Source organism: Panthera uncia (genome assembly GCF_023721935.1).
Source record: "Panthera uncia isolate 11264 chromosome A1 unlocalized genomic scaffold, Puncia_PCG_1.0 HiC_scaffold_17, whole genome shotgun sequence".
NCBI classification, from domain to species: domain Eukaryota; kingdom Metazoa; phylum Chordata; class Mammalia; order Carnivora; family Felidae; genus Panthera; species Panthera uncia.
The window spans coordinates 125,760,826-125,786,272 of NW_026057577.1; the positions used below are offsets into that span (position 1 = coordinate 125,760,826).

The 25,447-nt window shown below is 41.3% G+C and overlaps 1 protein-coding gene across 2 annotated transcripts; it reads left to right on the forward strand.

The window, feature by feature from the left end:
- Positions 1-23,969, forward strand: C1QTNF3 (C1q and TNF related 3). Of its 2 annotated transcripts, none has more exons than XM_049648215.1 (6): positions 1-336; positions 6,252-6,363; positions 8,366-8,520; positions 13,536-13,665; positions 18,695-18,794; positions 22,050-23,969. In XM_049648215.1, exons 1-6 carry the CDS (start codon positions 34-36, stop codon positions 22,207-22,209), a joined length of 960 nt encoding a protein of 319 aa, XP_049504172.1. In that variant the 5' UTR covers positions 1-33; the 3' UTR covers positions 22,210-23,969. The 2 variants fall into 2 exon arrangements, with proteins under 2 accessions (XP_049504172.1, XP_049504171.1); XM_049648214.1 differs by having other exon boundaries at positions 5-117; positions 22,050-22,231.
- Positions 23,970-25,447: the final 1,478 nt, after the last annotated feature.

Sequence of the window (25,447 nt, forward strand, 5' to 3'; positions counted from 1 at the left end):
TCTCCGGGAGGCTCTGGGGCTCTGTTGACAATCATGCACGGGAGGCAGCTCGTCTGTTGGCACCTGCTGGCTTTGCTTTTCCTCCCGTTTTGCCTCTGTCAAGATGAATACATGGAGGTGAGCGGAAGAGCTAAGAAAGTGGTGGCGAGAATAGTGCAAAGCCACCAGCAGACTGGCCGTAGCGGCTCCCGGAGGGAGAAAGTGAGAGAGCGGAGCCATCCTAATACTGGGACTGTGGATAATAACACTTCTGCAGACCTAAAATCCCTGAGACCGGATGAGCTACCGCACCCTGAGGTAGATGACATAGCCCAGATCACCCCATTCTGGGGCCAGGTACTCGGAATTCTCTTCTAAGGGGTTACTGTGAAAGCTTAATGAGTTTGGCTGTTGTTCTTGTTTCAGCTATGATTCTTAGGATCAGTGCTTTCTAGAAGTTTGCTAGACTGCTTGTGGGTGTCTTTCTGGGTTGCTCTGGGGGACCAGGGGGACTGTGGTCTCTGTTAGAAAATCAGCAGAGGACTTGCGGAGACAGAGTGTCCCCCAGGAGAAAGGAGAACGGAGCGGCGGGCTCCCTGCTGTGCTGTGACTTAGTTTCTTTCCTGCTCTCTTAGTGTGCAAGTAGTGCTGACCTATGCAGATAGACGGATCTTTTGCAGATCGTAAGAGAGTTGGATTTTCTTAATCCTTCCCAGCAGGGAGAGGCTGCCCTTTGAGTTTTCCACTTTGATGTGTTAGTTGACTGTGACATTTCATGCCAGGCCTGTTTATTTGATTTATGGCAGTCTGGGTTGCTAAGCCTCTCTGTTCAGCCTGTGAACCAAAGAGTTAGAACAAAAAAGACTACATGTTTACAAAAAAGCAAAACTTCATTGTGTGATTTAATGCCTGATAATCACAAAGAACTTGATTTATTTCCCTGGGTGTAAACTCGGCATCCAAGGAAACATCTTTAACTCTTTTGGGGGTAGTACAGGAGTGAGGTAAGGTTTTAGTGTAGTGAATTGTCAATTGGTGAAACTCCCATTTAATTAAAATATTAAGAACTGGACAAAATGGATTTTGACTTACCTTCTCCACATCTAGTATGTTGAAATCAGATAAGGGGGACAATAAGAGTTACTTCAAATCATAGGAACTTTGAACAAAGAGGTTTTACAACAACAATTGACTGTGTCTTTGCATTAAATAGTCCCTGAAAAGGTTCATGCAGTTGAAATCTAAACCCGTCCTATCACAGACTGAAAAGTCTGGGTTGAGGCTGGAGATATGATCAGCCTGAAATCCCACACATGATCAGCTATAGATCTGGGGCTAACTTGGGACTTCTTCTTCTTCTTCTTCTTTTTTTTTTAAATCAGGGTTGAACTTTTTTTTTTTAATGTTTATTTATTATTTTTGACAGAGAGAGTGTGTGAGCAGGGGAGGGGCAGAGAGAGAGGGAGACACAGAGTCCGAAGCAGGCTCCAGGCTCCAAACTGTCAACACAGAGCCCAATATGGGGCTCAAACTCACAAACTGTGAGATCAAGACCCAAGCCCAAGTCGGATGCTCAACTGAGCCACCCAGGTGCCCCTAACTTGGGACTTCTAACTCAACAGCACAATGCAGAATCCCAGACTGTTCCATGAGGCTGTGTCAAGAAAAAATTGTTTCTGTAAGGAGTCACAAAAGAAATAACTTCCAAATACAATCTTATTTTTCAAAGGCCACTTTTAGAGATTGTCCTTTCATTTGACGATCCTTTTTCTTTTTTTAAGTAACCTACATCCAATGTGGGGCTCGAACTCACAACCTCAAGATCAAGAGTCACACACTCTACTTATTGAGCCACCCAGGCCCTGCCCCATCTGACAATCTTTTTGCCAGGGGGTGACTAATGCTACTTTCTATTTCCTTTGTGGTGAAGATATTTTCATTTTTGTCCAAGCCTTGACCTGGCCTTTCCATTTCGGTGGATGGGATCTTTGCTGGGCCCTTCCTGGCCTTCGCTGTGTGAGCCCTCAGATGCAGCAGAAGGCAGATGTAGGCTATCGTTTGTTGTTATTTCTTGGCAACCAACACCCAGAAGACCACTGGAATCCAAATTACATTTCTACTTTGCTCTACCTTCTGGTGGGAGGCAGCCAGCACGCTGGAGTCAGATGCAAGAGGATAAAAAGTCACTTTCTGGCTTTTTTTTTTTTTTTTTTTTTTTTTGAAGTCAGAGGGGCTTTTGAACCCTCCTGGGCTCCAGACGTATTTTCAAAACCAACCAACCAACCGACAGACAGACAGACAGACAGACAACCTAATAGGAGATACTGAGGAGATTTAGACTCACTGATATTCTGGAGATCCTCGATAATGGCGTGCCTGCCAATGGGTATGGAGACTCACACTGCATTTAAGGTTTTACTGTGTTCCCCTTCTTCCCTATGTCCCCCACCTCTTTTCTTTTTTCTTTTTCTTCATTCATTCTTCCACCAATGATTTCCTGGGCCCCTACTATGCGCCAAGCTTTACGATGGGAATAAATATGTCCAAGCCTATGTCCAGACAGTTCTGCAGGGCTCTCTGAGGGATAAATGAACAGATAATTGAATACCATATGATAAACAAAATCTCTGCAAATAAGGCATTTGGGGAGAAAGTGTCAGAGTGGTGGTGGCCGCTGAGTTGGATCTCAAAGGTGAGACAAAAAGGATGGTTATCCATACAAGAAATACAATTTAAAAATATGTGAGACAGCAAAGCCTGGGAGGAATGAGTGTGGCTGGAGCTCCTGAGCTGTGGGTGGAAAGCGGGATGATCTTAGTGCCAGCCCGGAAGATTCTGTTGGCCGGTTAAGGAGCTCAGACCTTAGTTTGCCATCGAAAGTTGTGTTTGTTCACAGCAGGGCAGTGAGGTGATCTGGTGTGTGTTCTAGAAAGAGGACTCTGGCCATGGGCTTTGTGGTGGGTAGAGTGTGCAGAGATCAGGGGAGAGTAGACTTGGTCTTCCTTTTCCTGGCAGTTTCTTCTCTGCAGTTCTTAGTCAGTCACCTTTATCAGTCTCCCCTCCTTCTCATGGATGCTTTCTCCCCTTCTTTCCACCTCCCTCCTCCTTTCTCTTCCCTCTTTCTTCCAGTAAAGAAGGAGCTGTGGGCTTTCTTTCTGAGAAGTCACTCACTAAGAGCAGAGCTCAAATCTGAATAGCTGCCCCATCACCTTCATCTATAAAACGTACAGAACTTGTCTTAGAGACACCTACCTCCTCCCATGGTGCTCATTTTTGTGTCTTTGGCTTTCCAGTTGGACCTGACTAGGAGAGATGGTAAGAGGGAGATATGTAGTGACTCCCCAGTATGTAATTCTCCCTTACCTAGGTGATAACCTCTGAGTGAACACATCCCATCCAGCTTGGTCGAAGAGTCCCTCAAAAGCTCACAAGCACTATTCCATTGGATTGAATTTTGAAAGACCAGGCCAGAGGAACATGTTGTGAAGGACTCTCAGGAGATGCCCAGCTAGTAGAAACCGGAAGACCCTCCCTGTTGGGGTGGCAGCTCTCTGCTCTCAAGGCACTCCCAAGTAGCTTGGGCACACACCCCAGTCCTAGTGAGCTCTGACACTGAGCAGTCCTAACTCCTGGAGCTAACTTCTCACACCCAGACACTCAACTTTAAGAATAAAATCTTTCTGGAGCATCTGGCTGGCTCAGTCGGTTTAGCATCCGACTTCAGTTCAGGTCATGATTCCACAGTTCATGGGTTCAAGCCCCGTGTTGGGCTCTGTGCCAAAAACAGCTCAGAGCCTGAAGCCTGCTTCGGATTCTGTGTGTCTCTTTCTCTCTGCCCCTTCCCTTTCCCACTCACACTGTGTGTGTGTGTGTGTGTGTGTGTGTGTGTGTGTGTGTCTTTCTCTCTCAAAAATAAATTAACATTTACAAAAATTAATAAAAAAAAAGAATAAAATCTTTCTAAGCCATTATTGGAGGGTTTGGAAAAGACCTTAGTATCTTTGCTTGCTCTCAGAGCTGGAAAGAAACTTCATGACCATGTTACCCAGTGCCCTAATTTAGTAGACAAGAAAAACGACGCCTGGTGGGAGGGGGGTGGGGGGGTGGGCAGTGACATCACTAAAGCCACACAGAACTGAGATGGGAGTTCTGGTTCCAGTACAGCCATCTTCCTAACATTCCTAACATCTCAGTGACTCAGTTCTGTTCTTTAATGGGTCCATGTCAGGATTTTCCCTCCTTTCCCCTCCCTTCTTCTTCCCCAAAGCCCATTATTGGCAGAGCCTTGGATTTCTTGGAACTTAAAAAGCTGTATTTCACATTAGCAAAATCATACCAGGAAATTATGGAATACTTACTTCTCACATTGCATCCTTGGATTGGAAGGTGGGGCAGTGCTGTGGTGTCTGGATTTCCAAGCGTCTGAACTTGCCCGTCTCAGACCACCTCCTTTAGCTGATTTTTGTTTCCTTCACCAGTTTTATAAAAGGTTTTTACAGACTCCCATATCTGGCCAGTGTGGAGTCTGGGGGGCAGAAGACGAGACGGGGGTTAGTTTCAAATTGTGGTCCCTGATCACTTGAGACTGGAGCTCTGAGCTGTTGCAAGAGAATGCTTGAGCTGGCTGTTTTGCATTTTCCCTGAATGGCTTGGTGGAAGGCTTTAGGAAAAAGGAATGAGGGAGTGAAGAAAGAGTCCAAGACCATTTTTGATTTAAAAAAAAAGAAAAAAAAGAAAAGAAAAAAAGCAAAGTCTGTGCAGCAATGCAAAGCCTTGACTCACTTTTCTGCTTGGATTTCTAGTGACAGAGAAAACGTGAATTTTAAAACCTTCCTTTCCCCCACCCCCCTCTTTTTCTCCCTCTCTTCCTTTTCTAATGAATCCTTTAGAAACAATGTGCTGTTTTCAAAAGACCATTGAATTATAACTCATGTCTAGGAAAGTTTCCACGACTATTCTGCATGATATAATTAAAAAACAAGTTACCAATTTAATGACACACTAAATCTTATAAGCAAATCTAACTCTCCCGCTAGAGCTATAGGTCCTTTACCTTAAGCACAGAGTTTAGAGATTTTTCTTAAAATTTTTTTTTTACATTTATTTATTTTTGAGAGACAGAGAGAGACAGCGTGAGCAGGGGAGGGGCAGAGAGAGAGGGAGACACAGAATCAGCAGCAGGCTCCAGACTCCAAGCTGTCAGCACAGAGCCCGACGCGGGGCTCGAGCCCACAAACTGGGAGATCATGACCTGAGCCGAAGTCGGACGCTTAACCGACTGAGCCACCCAGGCGCCCCTAGAGATTTTTCTTTAAATAAATACACAAGTCCACTCAGTGTCGTATTTGAATACATTGGGTGCCCATTAAGTACTCATTGAATATTGGCTTGAATGATGTGAAAATCATTTAAAATTTTGAAGTGAAATATGAAACAGAACATGAGGTTAAATACTTATTATCTTTTTTTTTTTTTTTTTTTTTAGAGAGAGAGAGAGCACTAGCAGGGGAGGGTAGAGAAAAGGGAACAGAGGATCCAAATGCTGATAGCAGCAAGCTGATGCTGGGCTTGAACTCAGGAAACATGAGATCAGACCTGAGCCTAAGTCAGATACTTAACCAACTGAGCCACCCAGGTGCCCCTTAGTTGAACACCTATTCAGAGGGAGTTAAAGTTGTTTCAAGATGTAGATAATGAATACAAATTTACTGGACTAATGAACGCTTTGTTTCCTTAATTTCCTAAGGCAATTTAAGTGTGCGGTGGCTGAAAAGGTAGCATTACAATTCAAAATTTCTAAGAACCCTTACCCGAGTATCATGAATATAGAAAGTCTTAATAACCATCTTTGAAGTTGATAATGTAATTCTTATCATTTGAGAGTCATCTACTCAAACAAGCTACATGCGAGGGTGCTGGCAGCGGGGAAAGAGAGGGGTGCCTTCACATCCACTCTGAAGGGTTCTCCTCTTTTGCTGTCACTGGTAGCCTCAGGACAGTCTTCCCAGAAATCCTGCCCCACCCCCTGCCAACACCACACTCCTTTCAGAAAGCATGCGTTTCTTTTGATCCGCTGGCTTCCTTGTCCTTTGAGTCATCAGCTCACTTTAGCTACCCTGCCATTCGAGTTCCCATGCCACACCATCTTTTCTGATGTTGTTGTAGGGTGTTTGGAGTTTAACTTACCCAAGGGCTGAGACCAGAGGAAATTCACAAATCCTAATTACTCCCAAGTGCCATTCTCTGAAACTTTTCTCTGTATCTTTTTAAAGTCTCCACAAACCGGAGGACTGCCCCCAGACTGCAGCAAATGTTGCCACGGAGAGTACAGTTTCCGAGGCTACCAAGGCCCCCCTGGACCGCCCGGCCCCCCTGGCATTCCAGGTAAGGATGAGAAAGAGGAGACACTGTTGCCAGTCTAATTGTGCACTGTGCCAAAATAGGAGTCAAGGTGAATCTAAATAATTTGGGTTCACTTGCGTGTGGTCCAAACAGCGTGCGTGGAAATCCAAAAGAGAGTTTGGGAGAGCCCTGGATTTATTAAGCCAATTAGGTGGAACAATATACTATCAAATCCATAGAATTTATTTTTTATCCCGCTTGCAGAATCCCAAAGGTGTGAAGAGCTCTGGGGCACCAGATTCATCGGGAGCGGGGGTTTTTCACCAGCTTGGAGTACAGAACTATGCGATCTTATTTGGACATACTCTTGCTTCAGTGTTTCTGCCACAACGTGCTTCATGCAACCATGCGCTAACTTTCAGGGAACTTCCGAAGTGAAGGTGCGGAGGAGATGCGCGCCTGTCGGTCTGGTTAGAGCCATCTCCACAGTACCATTAGCTGAGCCATGCATCCTTCTATCTGATTCTATGTCCAGCTAAGTTTTTCTTCCCTGAGACTCAGAGTCTGTCCATGTTTAGTTCTTTGTTGACTTTCATGCCTCTCTTGGGCTCATGGGAACATTTTGGGCTCCGGTACCACATAGTGGCATGGGAAATGCTGTTGGGCTCCATTCAGCCATCCTACTCTACTGAGTGTGCCCCAGGCACAGAGCTTCTGAGAACTGGCTAGTATCTGGGGTCAGCCAAGGAAAGGGTAGCCTAGATTCTCTAGGCTCCCAGATCCATCTGAGGATTATTTTCCTCTTCCCCTACCCCTTCCTGGGCTAGGACTTTTTCTCAGTGTTTGACAGAAGTCCGCTTGCTCTCCTCTAACTTACCCTCATTGATATTAACATTTATCAAATGAGGTTTAATTTTTTTATGTACTTTTGAGTGGCTTCTCTTATGAAACCAAATCTAAAATGAGAAAACATTCTGTTAGACTTTAAACTATGATTACTGTCTTGGAATCTATGTCATGGGATGTCAATGGTAGCAGCCAGCAGGCGCAGTGATTGTGGATAGAGAATATTCAGACTCCTCTAAAGTATTCTGAGGGCTAAACTCTTCCGAGCTTACAGAACAGGCTGGCCTTGGCCAAATATTTCCCAATCAGAGTGGCTTTGTTAGTCCATTGACTTGTAAACACCGCCAAAGTTTGTTTATCTGGAAGGATTGCAAGCCTGGTATAATAACCGACCAAAGGTAGCATGGAAAATAATTAGCAAAAGGGTGTAAAATTTAACCAGTATAAAATAAAGGAAGACTAGTAGGAATTGTCTCTTAGCGGCAAAGAGTTGAAATCATTATCCAAGTCTTGCTTTCAAAATTATTGTTAAAATGTTTAGCAATGATTTTACATTCCCTCAGTTGTAAAAGTGGTATGTGTCCTTTGTAGAAAAATGCAAAGAGACAAAAAAAGATACATGGCATGATACAAAAGCCAGTCATGTTCCATCCATTCAGGAAAAAAAAAACGTGAAATATTTTTATGTAATAGATAAATATTATTTATACCTAACATCATTCTATCTCTATTGATTCATAACCTTTTAATCTTAAAGTGTCTGAATATTATTAAATATTATTAAATATTTTTCTTTAGCATTCTTTTTCTGTGACTATATAGCCTTATTTATTGGATGTATTTTTTTTTTTATTTAGCTCTTCCAGTATTGATGGACACTTAAGTGGTTTCTGATCTTTGCTATTATAAATGATACTTTGATAATCAGTCCTCATAAATTCTTCATCCAATTCCTGCTTTATAAGAAAAACAGGCTTTGGAGACTTGATACCTAAGAAGGCTGTCTTCAGTGTCCCATGTGGAAGAAATCCGATTTGGTGATGACCCCTTGGCTGTGTTCAGGATTGCTTTCAAATGGTCTTCTTTTACAATTGAGATTGAACCTTTATGAAGAAAGGGTCTGCATTTGTATAAAAATAGAAGGTGGGTGTGAGTGATGGAGGCTTTCTCCTGTGATGATGTCTGCTTGTAATTTCAGGAAACCATGGGAACAATGGCAATAATGGAGCCACTGGCCATGAAGGGGCCAAAGGTGAGAAAGGAGACAAAGGTGACCTGGGGCCACGAGGGGAACGGGGGCAGCATGGCCCCAAAGGAGAGAAGGGCTACCCAGGGATTCCTCCGGAATTGCAGGTAAATCTCCTTGCGCACATCTCTGTGTGACTTTCAAACTGCCCTGACCCTTCCAGTGCAGAAGTCAGAAGGCCTGAGTACTTCTTAAGACAAGCCCTCAACCAATGGCCAATGGCCAGTATGCCTCTGGCTTTACTCAACACCCCCTATCCCTCCCCGCCCCTGCCCCCCTCAGGCAGCCTGTGTTGTTCAAAGAGCATTTTGAAATCATTCTTAGGAAGGCATTTAAAGTTGAAATTCAACAATCTTCATGGACCAAATCCATGGGCAGCCCTGAGTATCAACTAATCTCCCATTTTCCAAATCAGAAGATGTGTTAAATAAAAAAGGTTTTTTTTGGGGCGCCTGGGTGGCGCAGTCGGTTAAGCGTCCGACTTCAGCCAGGTCACGATCTTGCGGTCCGTGAGTTCGAGCCCCGCGTCAGGCTCTGGGCTGATGGCTCGGAGCCTGGAGCCTGTTTCCGATTCTGTGTTTCCCTCTCTCTCTGCCCCTCCCCCATTCATGCTCTGTCTCTCTCTGTCCCAAAAATAAATTAAAAATGTTGAAAAAAAAAAAAAATTAAAAAAAAAAAAAAATAAGAAAAATAAAAAAGGTTTTTTGGCAATTCAAATATACAAATCTTTAGATGTATAAATAGAATGGTCAAATGTCTACTTACAATATCTTATTTATTAATTTTGTTACATTTATCAATTCAAATCACATATATGGATACTAATATGTAAGTATTCTCTATCAACTCAAGACCTTGTGGCACAGTTTTTATTTAAACTTTTCAATCTTCTTTATCAGTAGAGACATTTTATTTTTGTGATCCACCCTAGATTAGATTAGACTTGATGACATTCATTTCAGTTTAAAGTGTTTGAATCTATTTATGAGGCTATAATAGGATATTTATCCTAAGCTTAAGTGTTCATTTGTCTATTTATTTCTCTTTTAAGTGATGTTCAAAATTCTAGTTGCCAATAACATCTAAAATTTGCAAATGTAAGATTATGTCACCAAGAAAATGACTAAATCTTGGGTATTTATTTATTTTCTGGCTGATATTTTTTAAATCGATTTTTCCAAGGGATTCCTATCAACATTGAAAACAGTTTTTACTAAAGTTGTTTTTGGCTGATATGAAATATGACTGTGGTTAAAATAAAATAGGTCTTCCTCAACTTATGATGGGGTTACTACAAAAAGTAAGGAAGATGATTCATTTTCAGAAATACCAAATAAAAACTATGCTGTCTAATTAACAGCAGATTTACAACCTATTGGAAGTATGTACGACCCTCCCCCACCCCCAACAATGGAGTTCCAAACCCTTAGACACTTCACTTCCCCTCTCCTTTTCACGGGTTTATTTTCATGGGCTTTGCCATAAGCGCTAAAGAATAAAAGGAGGAGGGACTGAAAGTTCCTGCATCACCTCAGGGAATATAGTTTGTTCCAATCAGACTACTCCTTGCCCTACATGGGCATAGGTGACGTCCAGGGGAGGGTGTAACCTCTGTAGTGCTCAGCCAATGAGGAACCAGGGAAGGGACTTGCACGCTAGGAGATAAATTGCCTGCTGTAACTGCCCCAAGTGTGCCTGCCTATCAGACACCTGCTCTTGCAAGAACATTGAATAAAGCTTCGCTTCACTGTGCTCTGAGTCTCCACATCCCTCCTTTGATTGAGTCAACGGGCTTATTTCTAACAGTTATGTCAGATAAACCCATTTTAAGTTGAAACATGGTAAGTCAAAAGTGCATTTAATCGGTGCCTGGGTGACTCAGTTAGTTAAGGGTCTGACTCTTGATCTCAGCTCAGGTCTTGATCTCAGGGTTGTGAATTCAAGTCCCATGTTGGACTCTGCACTGGGCATGAAGCCTACTTTTAAAAAATGCACTTAATACACCTAACCTACCAAAAATCATAGCTTAGCTTAGCGTACCTTAAACATGCTTAGAACACTTCCATTAGCCTATAGTTGGGCAAAATCATGTAACACAAAGCCTATTTTGTAATAAAGTGTTGACTATCTCATGTAATTTATTGGATACTCTACTACAAGTAAAAAAAAAAGCCAGAACGGTGTGTGGGTACAGAATGGTTGTAAGTGTATCATCGGTTGTTTATCCCCTGTCCAGCATCACAAGAGAGGATCTGCCACGTGTTCATAGCCCAGGGAAAAAATCTAAAATCAAAATTTGAAGTACGGTTTCCACTGAATGTGTATTGCTAGTGCACCATCCACAGGGTGCCTGGGTGGCTCAGTCAGTTAAGGCTCTGACTTTGGCTCAGGTCGTGATCTCGAGGTTTGTGAGTTCGACACCCGTGTGGGGCTCTGTGCTGATAGCTCAGAGCCTGGAGCCTGCTTCAGATTCTGTGTCTCCCTCTCTCTCTCTCTCTGTCCCTTTCCTGCTCACACTCTGTCTCTCTCTCTCTAACATAAATAAACATTTTTAAAAAAAGATGAAAAATCGTGCAGTGGACCCATCAAAGGTAGGGGCCTGTGTGTCATTGAGAGAACATACCATAGCATGAGAGACTTTTAAAGAACCAGAATATAGAGACTTTAATCTGAAAGATCAATTGGGGGGAAAACTTTGCCTTTTATTTGGGCATATCTGGTGGTTGTTTGACCACAGATAAATTCCATCAACTTTCTGGGCCTCTTGTTTTTTAAGTTGTAACCCGAGAGGTCTTTTGTGTTTCTCTAACTGCTTTGGGGGTTTTGTCACTTGTAAATGAATGCTGTTTATTGATTTTAGCAACCTGGGATCAATGTGCTGGCAAAAATTTACAAAGAAGCCACATGCCATTTGGCCAGGTAAAGGGTGTCCAATAAGATGGATGATTAACATTCCCAAAGATAGAAATTCTAACTCCAAACCCGTGATGGTTACACAATGGCCAGGGAGCCCTGACGTAGCCAGTTTGATGGAGCATATCTAGGCAATTATAAAACTACTCCATCAACTATTTCACCCTAAAACTACAATGTATCATGGTGCCTGGGTGGCTCAGTTGGTTAAGCGTCCAACTTCGGCTCAGGTCATGATCTCACACTCCGTGAGTTCGAGCCCCGCGTGGGGCTCTGTGCTGACAGCTCAGAGCCTGGAGCCTGCTTCAGATTCTGTGTCTCCCTCTCTCTCTCTACCCTTCCCCCACTCACCCTCTGTCTCTGTGTGTGTCAAAAATAAATAATCATTAAAAAAATAAATAAATAACTGCAATGTACTAATTGGGAGAAATACCTTCACATGTTTTAAAGGAGGACTTATAGAGGAGGGTCGATTGGCCTCAGGCACCATGGAAAGAAGGGTGACTTCCAGGCCCCTTCATTCTTATTTCCAAATCCCTCCTCTGGTATCACCCCTACCTTCCCCTTCCTCTGTGTCCAGGGCCCTCATGCTGTCTTTTCCGACTGTTCAGATCCTTTCTGTGTTCATTCTCCCAGGCCTGCTTTCAGAGCAGACCCCTGAGTCTTTCAGAACTTCAAATTATTCACTCTCTCTCTTCTCTCACCCCCTCCCTTAAAACTCCCATTTTATGAAGACAGGTGGTCCCAGCAAGTTAAAGAATGTGTTGATCTAACTCACACTCAGTTAAAATGACTCCTTTGGATGGGGGATTGGCAATAGGTTTTTTTGTTGTTGTTGTTGTTGTTGTTTTTAATGTCTATTTATTTTTGAGAGAGAGAGGCAGACAGAGGATCCAAAGTGGACTCTGCACTGACAGCAGAGAGCCCAATGTGGGGTTTGAACTCACAAACCACAAGACATCGTGACTTGAGCCAAAGTTGGTTGCTTAACTGAGCCACCCAGGCACCGCTGGCATTGATTTTCAAATGTGACTGGCCAGTAATGGTGCAATTCCAGGGTGGGGGGTTTTCTTACATCACCAAATATTTGTCCTACATCAACGGGGTGTCCTACAGTGCAACTCAGTTCTGACACTACCTGCTTGGAGACAGCATCAGAGTCCAAGGTTAAAAGCTCAGCCCAGCAAGACTCACCGCCCCCGCCCCTGCCCCCAGCCCCCACTTCAGATGCTACTCGCAAATTCAGGTTGTCATCTCTGCTTCTGACAGTCTGCCTATGGAGGAGAAGTTCCAACAACCCCTTCCTTAGGATCAGTTCATTTGCTAGCATGAACTCAGAGAAACATTCTACTTACTCAGTCACTGCTTTTTATAATTCAGGAACAGCCAGATGAAAGAGATGCTTCGGGCCAGGTTTGGGGAGTTTCCATGTCCTCTCAGAGACCGAGGGCCACTCTCCTGCCCCTTCACGTGTTCGCCAACGTGGAAGCTCTCTGAACCCCTTCCTTTTAAGTTTTATGGAGTCTTCATTGCACTGGCATGTTTGATTAAATCGCAGGCCCCTAGTGATTGAACTCAACCTCCAGCCCCTCTGCCCTTCCTGGATGTGAGGTGGGGCCCAAAGTTTCTAATCACGTGGTGGGTTCCACTGGCAAACAGCCCCCATCTTTAGGTTGCCTAGGGGCTTTGCCAAAGTCACCTCATTAACATCACAAAAGACCACTTGATTTCTCTCATCACTTAAAATATTCGGATGGTTTCGGGAACTCTATGCCAGAAGCCAGGACAAAGAAAAAAATGTGTATTTATTATAAATCATAATATCACAGGTATTTTGGGGAAAAAATAACATAGGTGAGCAAAATTAAATGGTTATCTGAAGCAGGCCTTCTCAGATCCTTTAACATGCTCATGTGCATTTAATAACTATAAGTAGATTTCATCCAAATTTTCCTGGTATTAGGATTTTAATATTTCAAATAGCCTTTAGAAGTTCAATACTCCTTGAAACACATGGTGAGAACTGTTGATATATAATATCATTTTAATGGCTGCATAGCATAAAAATGTTAGAAATTACTATGATTTATTTCTTTCTCTGTTTATTTCCAATCTAGCTATTACAAAGAATGTTGAGATAAACTTATGTTTCTAAAAACCTCATTCCTTTAAGGTAAATTTCCTATTAACTGCCCAACTCTTTCCTTAGATTGCATTCATGGCTTCTCTGGCAACTCACTTCAGCAATCAGAACAGCGGAATTATCTTCAGCAGCGTTGAGACCAACATTGGAAACTTCTTTGACGTCATGACTGGTAGATTCGGGGCCCCAGTATCAGGTGAGATGTAAAAATAAATGAATGACTGAGTTAATCAATCTAGCAATCTGGATGGAAGGAAAGAAGGAAGGAAGGGAGGGAGGAGGGAAAGAAAAGGGTGAAGGGAGAGGAAACAAAGAAAGGAAGACACTTAGAGAGTTGAGAATTCTTTGATTCTGGTGAAAACAATCCGCCCATATATGGATTTCTGTTGTATTTCACAGTAAATGAATTAGAATTCAAAAAGACGAGGATGCTTTACAAAAAAATGATAACCATGGTTACTAAGGTTTTTTTAGCTCTTATTTGAACTGAAGCAAATAATCCCTCAGAGGGCATTTAAAAGTCCTAAGATCATAATTCTCACAGTTTAATGTGTCATAACAGTATCCTCCCATGCCACTGCCCTGAGGGGGCCTGATCCTTTAAATAATTTTTATTTAAATTTTTAAAATTTCTTGAGCACTTCTGTATTTGTTTCCTATTGCTGATCTAATGAATTACCATAAACTGAGTGGCTTAAAATGACACAAAATTATTCACTTGTAACTCTGGAGGCCCGAAGTCCAGAATCGGTCTGACTGGGCTGATGTTAAGATGGAGGCAATGCTTCTTCCTTTGCTAGCTGGCCTCTTCCAAGCCTGAGAGGCTGTCAGCGTGCCCTCTCTGTGAGCCACATGGCTTCCCTCTCCCTTCTACTGTCAACATCCCCTCCTCTCAGATGCTGACCTCCTGGGCTCTCAAGGACAGCATGATTACCTTGGGCCCACCTGGGTAATTGGATAGTCTCCCCATCTCAGGATCCTGAATTTAATTACACCTGCAAAGTCCATGTGGCCATATAAGGTACCATTCACAGCTCCTGGGGATTTTAGGACAAGGGCCTATTTGGAAGCCAACATTCAGCCCCTATAACTTCCTTACTTTTGGGCACCACGAGCTGATCATTCTGGGCTTTTCCTGCTGTCCTTTCAATACATGGATGTAAGCCTTCTTTTTGCCCTGAAAAGTTCCTTTGCATTATATTTTTAAATATAGATATAAATACTATTTTTTCTTACCGTTGTACTCAAGTGGGGTAGCATCGGGAATAGTCTGACTTGTGTTAGGAATCAGGCAATACGTGGGCATAGTGCCTATGGGATATTTTTAAAGCATAATAAGACCAATTAAAAGGTAACTCCATTTTTATTGTCATCATAGTCCAGCAATTCTAAACAATGTCTATGATAAAATACTCCTCCCCTTTAGGGTTGACCACTCACCAGCAGCCTCCCAACCCTGTCCCCCTGCACCTTAGTAGACCTACCACTGGTTAACTTCGTAAGGACTCTAATTATAGTCTGTTGGTTTTATTTTTAACTTTTCTTAGTCTGTCTTCTGTATCTTTTATTTTCTCTAACCTCTTGCTGCTCTTTAGTTCCATTTCATGTTGTTTGCTTTTCTGTCACTATTCTTTTTTTTTTTAATGTTTGTTTATTTATTGTTGAGAGAGAGAGAGAGAATGGGAATCCCAAGCAGACTCTGCACTGTCAGCACAGAGTCCAGTTTGGTGCTCAAACTCATTAACTGTGAGACTGTGACCTGAGCCAAAACCAAGAGTCTAAAACTTAACTAACGGAGCCACACAGACACTCCTCTATCACTATTCTGCATGTCCTTAATTAGATAATCTGAGGGTGGATTTTCCTTTTTGCTTTTTCCAATTTCTTCTGTCCTGTTTCTGTGATACTTTCTTTACATTTTCTGTTTTACATTAACCCTTAGTCCCATTTTGTAGTTCCTTCTCTTGTCTGGATATTTCTGCCATGAGTTCTTACATTCTGTTCATATTCTTTCATAGAAGGATTTGCTTCATTAACATATTTTAAACTCATGTTGGAGTATTTAGTTACATTTCCCATCCACTACATGACAACATTTCTTCTTGGTGAGTATTCTTCCACTCTTGGTAGCTTTTGCTCTTCTTTTCTACTTTCTAAAATTAGCTGATGGTTGGATGAGTTGGATTTTCCTAGACCAGTACATGCAGTAGTTTCTCAGGAAGGGGGAGGGACCCCAGCATACTTCCAGGCTTGGTAACTCAATGGTCCCCTCTCCTGGCACCAAGGGATTCACTCTGTTCTTTTCAGGATGGAACTTCTGTGTGTTTTCTCTGTGTGGCCACATTTCCTCTTCCTCCCCTGACAGCCCTGGGTCTTCGAAGACTTCTGAAACCAGCCTTGCACTTCTGGTCCTCTTGCCTTTAGGAGCCTTATTTTTGCTGGTGGATTCTGAAATCTGCCACTTCAGGACCACTTCCCGCACGTTTTGTACTTTATCTAGCAACCCCACCCCTATCCCCCACCAAACATAACTCCGGCTTCATCTCGGCCCTGCTCATAAGAGCTTCTTTTCAGCACTTGTACTTCAGAGTGACCCTTCTCCATCAGGGAAGGTACTTTTTCTGGAACTGAGGTCTGCTGCTGCTTGGCCCTCCTCAGAACTCCCTGCCAAGCCCCCATGTTGCCTCCATGTGACTCTGCCTGTTGTCTGTTGCATTCGACAGACTTACAAGTATCTAAGTTTATGAATTTTTTTTTCAGCCTCCTAGTTTTACGGAAGATGGATTCTTTCTGGTGTTTGTTTTCAGTTCTCCTTATTTCTCTATATGGTATCCAGAAAGGAAAAGAAGAAAATTCTGATAAATGCAATGGCCGTGTTAAATTTGATGCAAGTGTTTTAATGCCTTTCTTTTTCTACCCAGTTAAACTCAGAAACAGACATAAAAACGATAGAAGCAATCTTTCATCACACTTCAATCAGTTTTAAAACTTCTTATATGATTTTCTGCTCTGAAGGTTTATAAATTTCCTGTAACTATTTTGTTAAACACTCTCTGTGCTGCAATTCCCATAATCACCTAGATATGCTCAAAGGTTCCACTGCTCTCAAGGGCTTTATAATTGAAGCTCAAAGATTTAGTAGTTTTTTCAGAACTCTCTGGGGCTGGGCATAATTCTAATGGTAACAACCATCATTGGTCTTTCACTTTAAACCTCATCCAATAGATTACAAAATGACCATTTTATACTTTTCAGCTTTGGGAGGGACGAGACAGAGAAGGCTGATTTTTGCAATTACAGTAATGCAAAGACCTAAAAACTGTACTGTAAGTGTATTGCCTCGCGTCTTCAGTATCTTCCCCTGCAGAAGGAAGCCATATGTGGATATAATATGTATTCACTTTTATATTTGCACCTCTAGGCGTTTCATTTATTCCCCATCTAATTTCTTAGTCTGCTCTTTCTAAAATGCTTCTGCAATCGATTTTGTATAGTAGTCATTATTTTTTCAGGAAAACTAATATCGTTTCCTGTCATTTTGATTCCAGCTTTATCTTCTTGAGGCATTAGAAATTGTCACAGGTGTGCGTGTGTGTGTATCTAATGAGAAGTTTTGTAAAAATAAAAACCTAAACACATATAAACTACTTTGTTTGAGTCCTCTAATTCTAATCTGACTTTCCTTTTCACCTGTGAACCAATCTCTAGGCATGTGAATGATAGGACTGAGTTTTACACCAGTTCCTTCATTTTGAGTATATTGAATATGTGAGCCTGGTGCTAAATGAAGCATAATCACACTTTTTCACTTGGTTCAACTTGAGTCAAAAGCAGGTGGTTCAACATGGTGTCCTTAACAGCTTCTATCTTACTTAATTGCACCTTTGATAAGGAACATAGAACTATGTAGTGCTATTTTTTTTTAAAAAAAGATGTTTCTGGGGTTTTCCCTTACAAGGCTTGCTGCTATGGTCTCATTGTGCCCCTCCAAAATTCATTCGCATTGAAAATCTTGGGCATTGAAGGTTGGCATTCAACTTGGGCATTGAAAACCTATTGCACAACTTATTGGTGTTAGGAGGTAGGGTCTTTGGGAGGTGATTACCTCACAATGGTAGAATTGTCATGAATGGGATGAGTGCCCTTATGAAAGAGGCCCCACAGAGTCCCCTAACCCCTTCTGCCATGCGAGGATACAATCAGGAGTCTGTAGCCTGGAAGAAGACCCTCACCTGACCATGCTGGCACCCTGGTCTCTGACTTGCAGCCTCTAAAACTGTGAGAAATAAATTGCTGTTGTAAGCTCCTTAGTCTGTGGCACTTTGTTATAGCAGCTCACATGGGCCAAGACAAGGTCATCAGTTTAAAAATGTAGCATGGAAATCCATAAGCCTGATGATGTGTATTCATCATCTTTCCAAATGCACTCTCAAATCCCACATCATTTGGAGTTAGGAAGATTTTCCTTTTTGCTCATCTCTCTGCTTTTGGATTCTCTTAAATCTTTCAGTGAAGGTATTTTCTACACTGGCATGCAGGGTGTATCAGGCCATATGAAGTTCCTTTCTGTTAGGTGGCCTAGAATCTTACAAGAAAACTCACATCTCTTCAAATATGTTCGTCCTTTACAAATGAGAAGTATCCATATTGTTAGTAGCAAGGTCATGCTGCTGAGTAATGAATAACATGATAAGTTACAAAAACTATTTCTTCAGAACTATTAGTATTATCTGTGCTATAATACTTCTTATCTTTGGCTAACATCTCTGTGATGAGTCTACTCATCCATTGTAATGCTACACTTGGCTCATTTTGTTAGGCCACAGAGGTCATGTGTTCATCCATGCAGGGCTATATGCCTTGTCTATATGGGTCCTGTGGCAGGTGCTAATGATAGTTGATCTATACCTAGGAATAGCATATACTTCACTGTAAACACGCTATTGGGAAGAGGAGGGAGTGAGATACAGCCCAAATTACTCCATCCTTTAAAGACTTTGTAGTCTTATTAAGGACACACAGTGCACACACTGGGAAGGTCGCAAAAAGTTTAAAGTACCGTGAAGATGAGAACAGACAAAGGAACACTCATACAAATAAAGGCCAAGAAGAACCTACATGCCATATAGAATATAAACAAAAAATGTGAAATCATGTGGCATATGTCTCGGTCCTCAATGTACAAGACATTAATATAAATGTGGATAAATACCTGCCTTTTTCAGGTGTGTATTTCTTCACCTTCAGCATGATGAAGCACGAGGATGTTGAAGAAGTATATGTGTACCTCATGCACAATGGCAATACAGTCTTCAGCATGTACAGGTGGGTGGTCGTCTCTATCACAGTCTCATCCATGCCACCACTGCTTGCTCAAAGGCTGGCAAGTGCCAGGGAGTGTATAGGAATCAACAGAGCCTGACATGACCCTTGTCACTACTGAGAGCTTATATATACCAATATATGGCCCAATTATAATTACTATTTGGGAAGAAATAAATCTTATAAACCTGAGAATAAGCAGGTTGATAAGAGGCCTTGAGCTAATTACTAACAATACTCCCCATAACTAATCATTTGTATTCTTTTCTTAACTCATAATTTCTTTTCTTCTTTCTCAGCCCTTTCCTCTGTTTTCCCATCCTCCCACCCCTTTTGCCAGAGTTTAGCCCCATTGATGGTCTTCTCCACCATCTTCCTTAGCTGGCAGAGTAGGCCCCTCTCTTTTGGCTGTACTGCCACTCTGATATTTATCCTAGAGTTCCTTGTAAAAAAATTACTTTTTTTTTTTAAAGTTTATTTATTTATTTTGAGAAAGAGATTGTGTGTGCACACAGGTGGGTAGGGGTCAAGAGAAAGGGGGAGGGAGAGAATCTCAAACAGGCTCCACACTGTCAGTGCAGAGCCTGTTGTGTGGCTCAATTTCAGGAACTGTGAAATCATGACCTGAGATGAAATCAAGAGTCCAATACCTAACCGACTGAACCACTTTAGGCATCCCTAAAAAAAGTACTATTTTTAACATTTATTCATTTTTGAGAGACAGAGTGCCAATAGGGGAGGAGCAGAGAGAGCGGGAGGCACAGAATCTGAAGCAGGCTCTAGTCTCTGAGCTGTCAGCACAGAGCCCAATACGGGGCTCAAACCCACAAACCGGCAGATCATGACCTGAGCCAAAGTCAGTTGCTTGACCAACTGAGCCACCCGGGTGTCCCTAAAAAAATTAATTTTAAAAAGAAATATTACAACTTGTTTTGATATAAGCTTAGTGTGGGGGAAAGAGGCAGAGAACCAACATCTTTCCCATAACTAAGTGGGTGGTGAGTTATCTATCAAAAACACTGTGGTTACTATCTAACCTCTGTCATTTTTGAAAACTTGGGAAGAATGCCGTTTCTTCAGGAGCCTGGCTTCTGGTGCAAAGATGTCTTTGAAAAACCAAAAGAGAGAAAGATGAGTAGGTGAAATTACTGCAAAATAGAGACCCAGAATATGGTAGCTCACACAATGCAGAGCTCTGTGTGGCTTGACCAGATCTAGGATGGGGAAGGACAAGGCAGACAAGGTACAGGAGGGATTTCGTGGCGGTTGGGAGGGAGGTGCTCCATCTGGGTTTTCAGGGACACAGAGTGGTGAGAGCAGTTCACCTGTAAAACTGACTTTCAAATTCTTGTTGGTCATGGTCATTGCCACAGTCAGAAGGAGAAAAGAGCAACAGGCTTGTGAAAATTTTTACGCATCATATATTCTATTCAGAGAACAGAGACACATACTTCCCCTTCCCTAACTCCCCCCAACCAATGCAAGGATGGCAAGGAAACATAGAACTCCTCCTCTGGAAGCAGGGAAATGGAGTCTGGTGAACAGCTAGGCTTTTCTGCCCCTCTGGCAGAGAATTCAATAGAATTCTTCCTACATTTAGAATATATATCTTCCCACCTCCATCCCCAAGGAAGACAGCCTAAACTGTAGTTCATGCAACCAACTCCAAGCCCTGAGTCTTAGGAATGAACAATTCTTTTCATCACATCAGTCTCTTGGCTATTGTTTTTTTTTTTTTTTTAATGTTTATTGATTTTCAGAGAGACAGAGAGTGCAGGTGCATGGGCTTGAGAGCTTGTGCTCATGGGAGAATGGCAGAGAGAGTGGGAGAGAGAGAATCCCAAGCAGGCTCCACACTAGCAAGGAACCCCATGCAGGGCTTGATCTCTCACCCTGAGATCCTGACATAAGCTAAGATCAAGAGTTTGACACTTAAACAAACGAGCTACTTAGACGTCCCTTGGCTGTTTTCTCTTCGGTCCCTGATTCTGTCCTCTGGGAGGATCTTCCTTATTTATTTGTCTCCATGGCTACATCTAAAAGATGAATAGATTTTCCCTGCGGTCTTTCACAGCCCAATTCCTGCTGGTGCAAATTTGAGGGCTAAGAGTATTTAGTCAAACACCCTAAGCCCTTTGTAAGCCAGGTTTGAGTATATCATTTCCTCAGACATTTAGCAGCCTTTTGTGCTATTTGCTGCCAGTCAGTTACATGTGTTGGTAAACAACACCCAACATTCTTTTCTTGACAGATAGTTTTTCCGTCTGTTATTTCCTTGACTCCTTATCTTCATGCCTTTCTGTCTTGACTAGTGGTGGCTACCACAAGGCCTTCTAAAACAATAGATTTGGGTAGAAAGGCAATATTTTTAATCCATCAGGTTATGTCGCAGGCTGTGTCTATCAGATTAAATGAGAGATCTTAATAGGACAACATCAATTTTACCTCTGCTCTTTCTGGTATAAAAGCATTTGGCTTTTCCAACCCTGTTAGGCCTCAACTTTCTAGACTCACCCTTTCTGCTTCCTGTGCTTCAAACATGTCAGTTCTCATCTTTTGTAGAAACATCTCACTAAAAGCAGCAAAGAGAATTTTGGCTTTTCTAGTCACTTCCTTTCTTAGTGTATAGGCTTGATAGACATAAGGTCTGTCTTCCATGTTATCAGATGTTTTCCTAAATGTTTTGCCACAGCACAACATGGATCTACAGTTTTCAAGCCCACAATATTTGTTTCCTCAGTGCTCTCTGCCTGACCATGAGCAAACACAACATATTTTAGTTTATATTTCAGTTTAATTTAGTTTATAACAGAATGCTCCTTCAGTACCAATAAGTTAGGGTAGACTAAGCTGCTGCAACATTAACCCAATGGCTTAAACATAATAGAAATCCCTTTTCTTCTCATTGAACAGTCCAGAGTGGTTGTTCCAGGTCAGGACAAGTGAGAAAGACTTGGCCTCTACCTAGTCTTCAAGAACTCAGGCTACAATACTTTGCTTCCAAGGTCATTCTGGTCATTGTCATTAACATTCCACACAGTCATAATGAGGAAGAGGCAAGGAGAGGTGTTTGTGAGAATTGTATCGGCCAATCCTTTTAGTGGTACATGTCATTTCTGTTCACATGCCATTTAGAGAACTTAGTCACAGGACTTCAAATGCATGAGAGTCTGGGGGAGAAGATGAGGACATATTTTGGTAAAGAGGTGGCTATCTACTGCAAAGACTAAGTAGCTGGTGCCTTTTTTTTCCTTACAGCTATGAAACAAAGGGGAAATCGGACACATCCAGCAACCATGCAGTACTGAAGCTGGCCAAAGGGGATGAGGTTTGGCTGAGAATGGGCAATGGCGCTCTTCATGGGGACCATCAGCGCTTCTCTACCTTTGCAGGCTTCCTGCTCTTTGAAACCAAATAAATACATGAATAGACCAGCTCTACTTTTGGGAAGACTTACGGCTAAGCTGGTATTGGTATGAGCTGAAGGACATTAGAGTTGAGGGTTCTACTCAGGAGCTCAGAAGAAGAATCCACAAAATTGTCTTCCCAAGTGACCTTGACTAATATACTCAGCACCTTTACTCTTCCCTAGGCACCTAAAAAAAAATTCCCTTCTTGATACAGGTTGGAAATAATTTTCCTCATCAAAGAATTCATTTGCAAAGAATTTGGCTACTCCGTTTTTAATTTAATAGCAACTTTCAGGAATTCTTGAGGTTTGAGGCTCATCATTCTTTATAACGTTTCAAGGAATAGGGTGCAGTGATTATGATGGAGCCAGCAGGAGCAAGGGCACTTGCCAGGACCAAGTTACCAGAAACATTTGTAAAGCCTAGACTGGGAAGTAACACTTTGATCCAGTGGGTCAATTTTTATGAATGAAGTATAGATATTTTTAGTAACTCTAGATAGCTTTTAGATAGGAAAAGTATTCATAATGCTCATAAATAATGGACTCCTCCTTTTTTATAAGGATACTGCTGTAATTAAATCTGGATTTGTAATGGCTTGTATTTTTGGATATAAAATTTTCTCATGATCCAAAATTGAGTTTATCAGGTCTGACTTATTATATTGACTTTTTTCCATTGAGTTTCTTAGATTAAAGTAGATCTTTGTTGGTTCTGGCCTGCAGAACCAGTTGAGGTGAGCTTAGATCCACATATACAGATATATGTGAAGTTCTCTCTCAATTTAGAAATTACCCCAATAAACTTTACACACACTGACATGTCATTTCAAGGAAATGTAAACTCAGTTATATACAGTGAAACTAATGGATGCAAAATACAAGGGCATTCCATTTAGAAGACATAAAATAAAATCTCTTAACCTTTTCAAAAATAAAAAATGATATGACTTCTTTGATTACCATATTTAAGCAACATTTATAAAGCAGCTATGCTCCTTGACTTTTGCCTATCCCTCCCCAAAAGGGATAAGTTCAGAAGATAGTACCCCAAACTGGTTTCTTTTAAGCAAAGAAAGTATCATTGGAATATGTGTTTACCCTGAGGTCAAATCACATTTAAAAGGCACTAGAGAGATGCCTTTCTGACAAATATCACTTAATGAATTCCCTTGGAAGCAATTAGCCCTTGACTAATTTTCTGTAACAATTTGAATTTCCACAAAAGCTTTTAAACTGTGGGTTTAATTGTATTGATTACCCCCTACAGCTGGAAGCAGAGAGAATTAAGTAGGGCTGCCCTATTAACTAACTTGGTGGGCTCCTTGCTCCGTTCTTTGACCCTTTCTTTTGATCTATAAATATTTTAAAACTCTTTTCCTGACCAATACAAGCAATGCTATTTTAAAGTGACTGGATATTAGCCAAAATGTGCTTGACTGGTTGATAATGTCTTCGTGATTTTGTGTGTATGTTCCCTGCCATCCCTGGAGCTGTGGGTGTTGAGGTTTACTATTTCTAAACATCATAAATATTTTGTAAAAGTGTATTGCCAATAGATATTTGAATTTTGCATGTTGCCCAAAGAGATTTCATTTCTAAAGAACACATACCATTAACAAACTGCCTTAAAAGAAGATATTGGCTTAGCTTTAGGTACAACTAAGGCAAGAAAAATGTAAAAGCATTGTGTGGAAACAAACATACTTTTGTTAAATGTACTGTTTTATAAGGTCCTTAATAAAGTTGAATAGCCATTTGATTGTAAATCATCATGGTTTGTTAACACAAAGCTAAAATATTTTCATGCAGATGATGTAAACAGCCATACATCAATGATATGGGCACAGAACTTATTTATCTACAAAATACTCCACTTTTCAGTTATTCCATTGTTCTGACTTCAACCCTCCGCAACTTTATGATATTGATGTTTGGAGGTCCTTTAATGAAATCTGAATATCTCTAAGGGGACAGGATCTTTATCACATACATGAGGTCTTTCTATGTTGATGTAAATTCTAATTTTTTTCCTAGTAGAGACTCCCAGTTGCATTGCAGTCAGGTGGAAAGGACTTTATTCAGTCTTGCAAATAGGTCCCAGGTGGAAAAAAGAGTGATTTTTTAAGGAATGTGGGAGAAGGCCAAGATTGACTGTTTTGCAATTTACCCATGACCAGAATTATATCTGGAAGATTGATTTTATAAGTCTTCATTAAACTGAGGCCCTAAAAAGGCGATGGTAGGTAGGTATTGTCTAAGTAACCAACTTAAAAAAAAAAATCCCGATTACCTGTTTCACCGTTCTACGCCACCCTCCACCATCTCCCCTCTGCAAATCACTAGTTTGTTTTCTGAATTTGTCTCTGGTCTGTTTTGTTTGTTCATTTGCTTTGTTTTTTAAATTCTACATCTAAGTGAATTATTTATCTTTATCTGTCTGAGTTATTTCACTTAGCATGGTACCTTCTAGGTCCATCCATGTTGTCTTAAATGGCAAAATTTCATCCTTTTCTTAGGGCTGAGTAATATTCCATAGTATATGTACCACATCTTCTCTATCCACTCATCCATTGATGGGAACTTGGGTTGCTTTCATATCTTGGCTATAGTAAATAATGCTTCAATAAACATAGGGGTGCATATGTATTTTCAAATTAGTGTTTTTGTTTTTGATAAATGCCTAGTAGAATTGCTGGATCATATGGTAATTTGATTATATTTTTAAAAAAATTTTTTGAGGAACGTCCATACTGTTTTTCCCAGTGGCTGCACCAATATACATTCCTACCAACTGTTACGAGGATTCTTTTCTCTCCACATATTTGCCAACATTTGTTATTTCTTTTCTTTCTTTTTTCTTTCTTTCTTTCTTTCTTTCTTTCTTTCTTTCTTTCTTAATTCCAGCAATTCTGACAGGTGTAAGGTGATACCTTATTGCGGTTTTGATTTGCATTTCCCCAAGAATTAGTAATGTTGAGCAGCTTTTCATGTGTCTGTTGGACACCTGGATGTCTTTTTGGAAAAATGCCTGTTTAGGTTCTCTGCCCAGGTTTAGTTGGATTATAGGTTTTTTGATGTTTAATTGTATAAGTTCTTTATATATTTTGGATATTAACCCCTTAGTGGGTGTATAATTTGCAAATATCTTCTCCCATTCAGTAGGTTGCCTTTTTGCTTTGTTGATGGTTTCCTTCACTGTGCAAAAATAGCAACATTTTAAAAGAAACACATTCTTTCATTAGCT

Bases quoted from the DNA above. Each gene is read 5' to 3' on its own strand.
- C1QTNF3 (XM_049648215.1), top strand. From the start codon at position 34: ATGCACGGGAGGCAGCTCGTCTGTTGGCACCTGCTGGCTTTGCTTTTC. The intron at 6,364-8,365 runs GTAAGGATGAGA...TTGTAATTTCAG, and splicing joins CGGCCCCCCTGGCATTCCAG to GAAACCATGGGAACAATGGC. The intron at 13,666-18,694 runs GTGAGATGTAAA...TGCCTTTTTCAG, and splicing joins ATTCGGGGCCCCAGTATCAG to GTGTGTATTTCTTCACCTTC.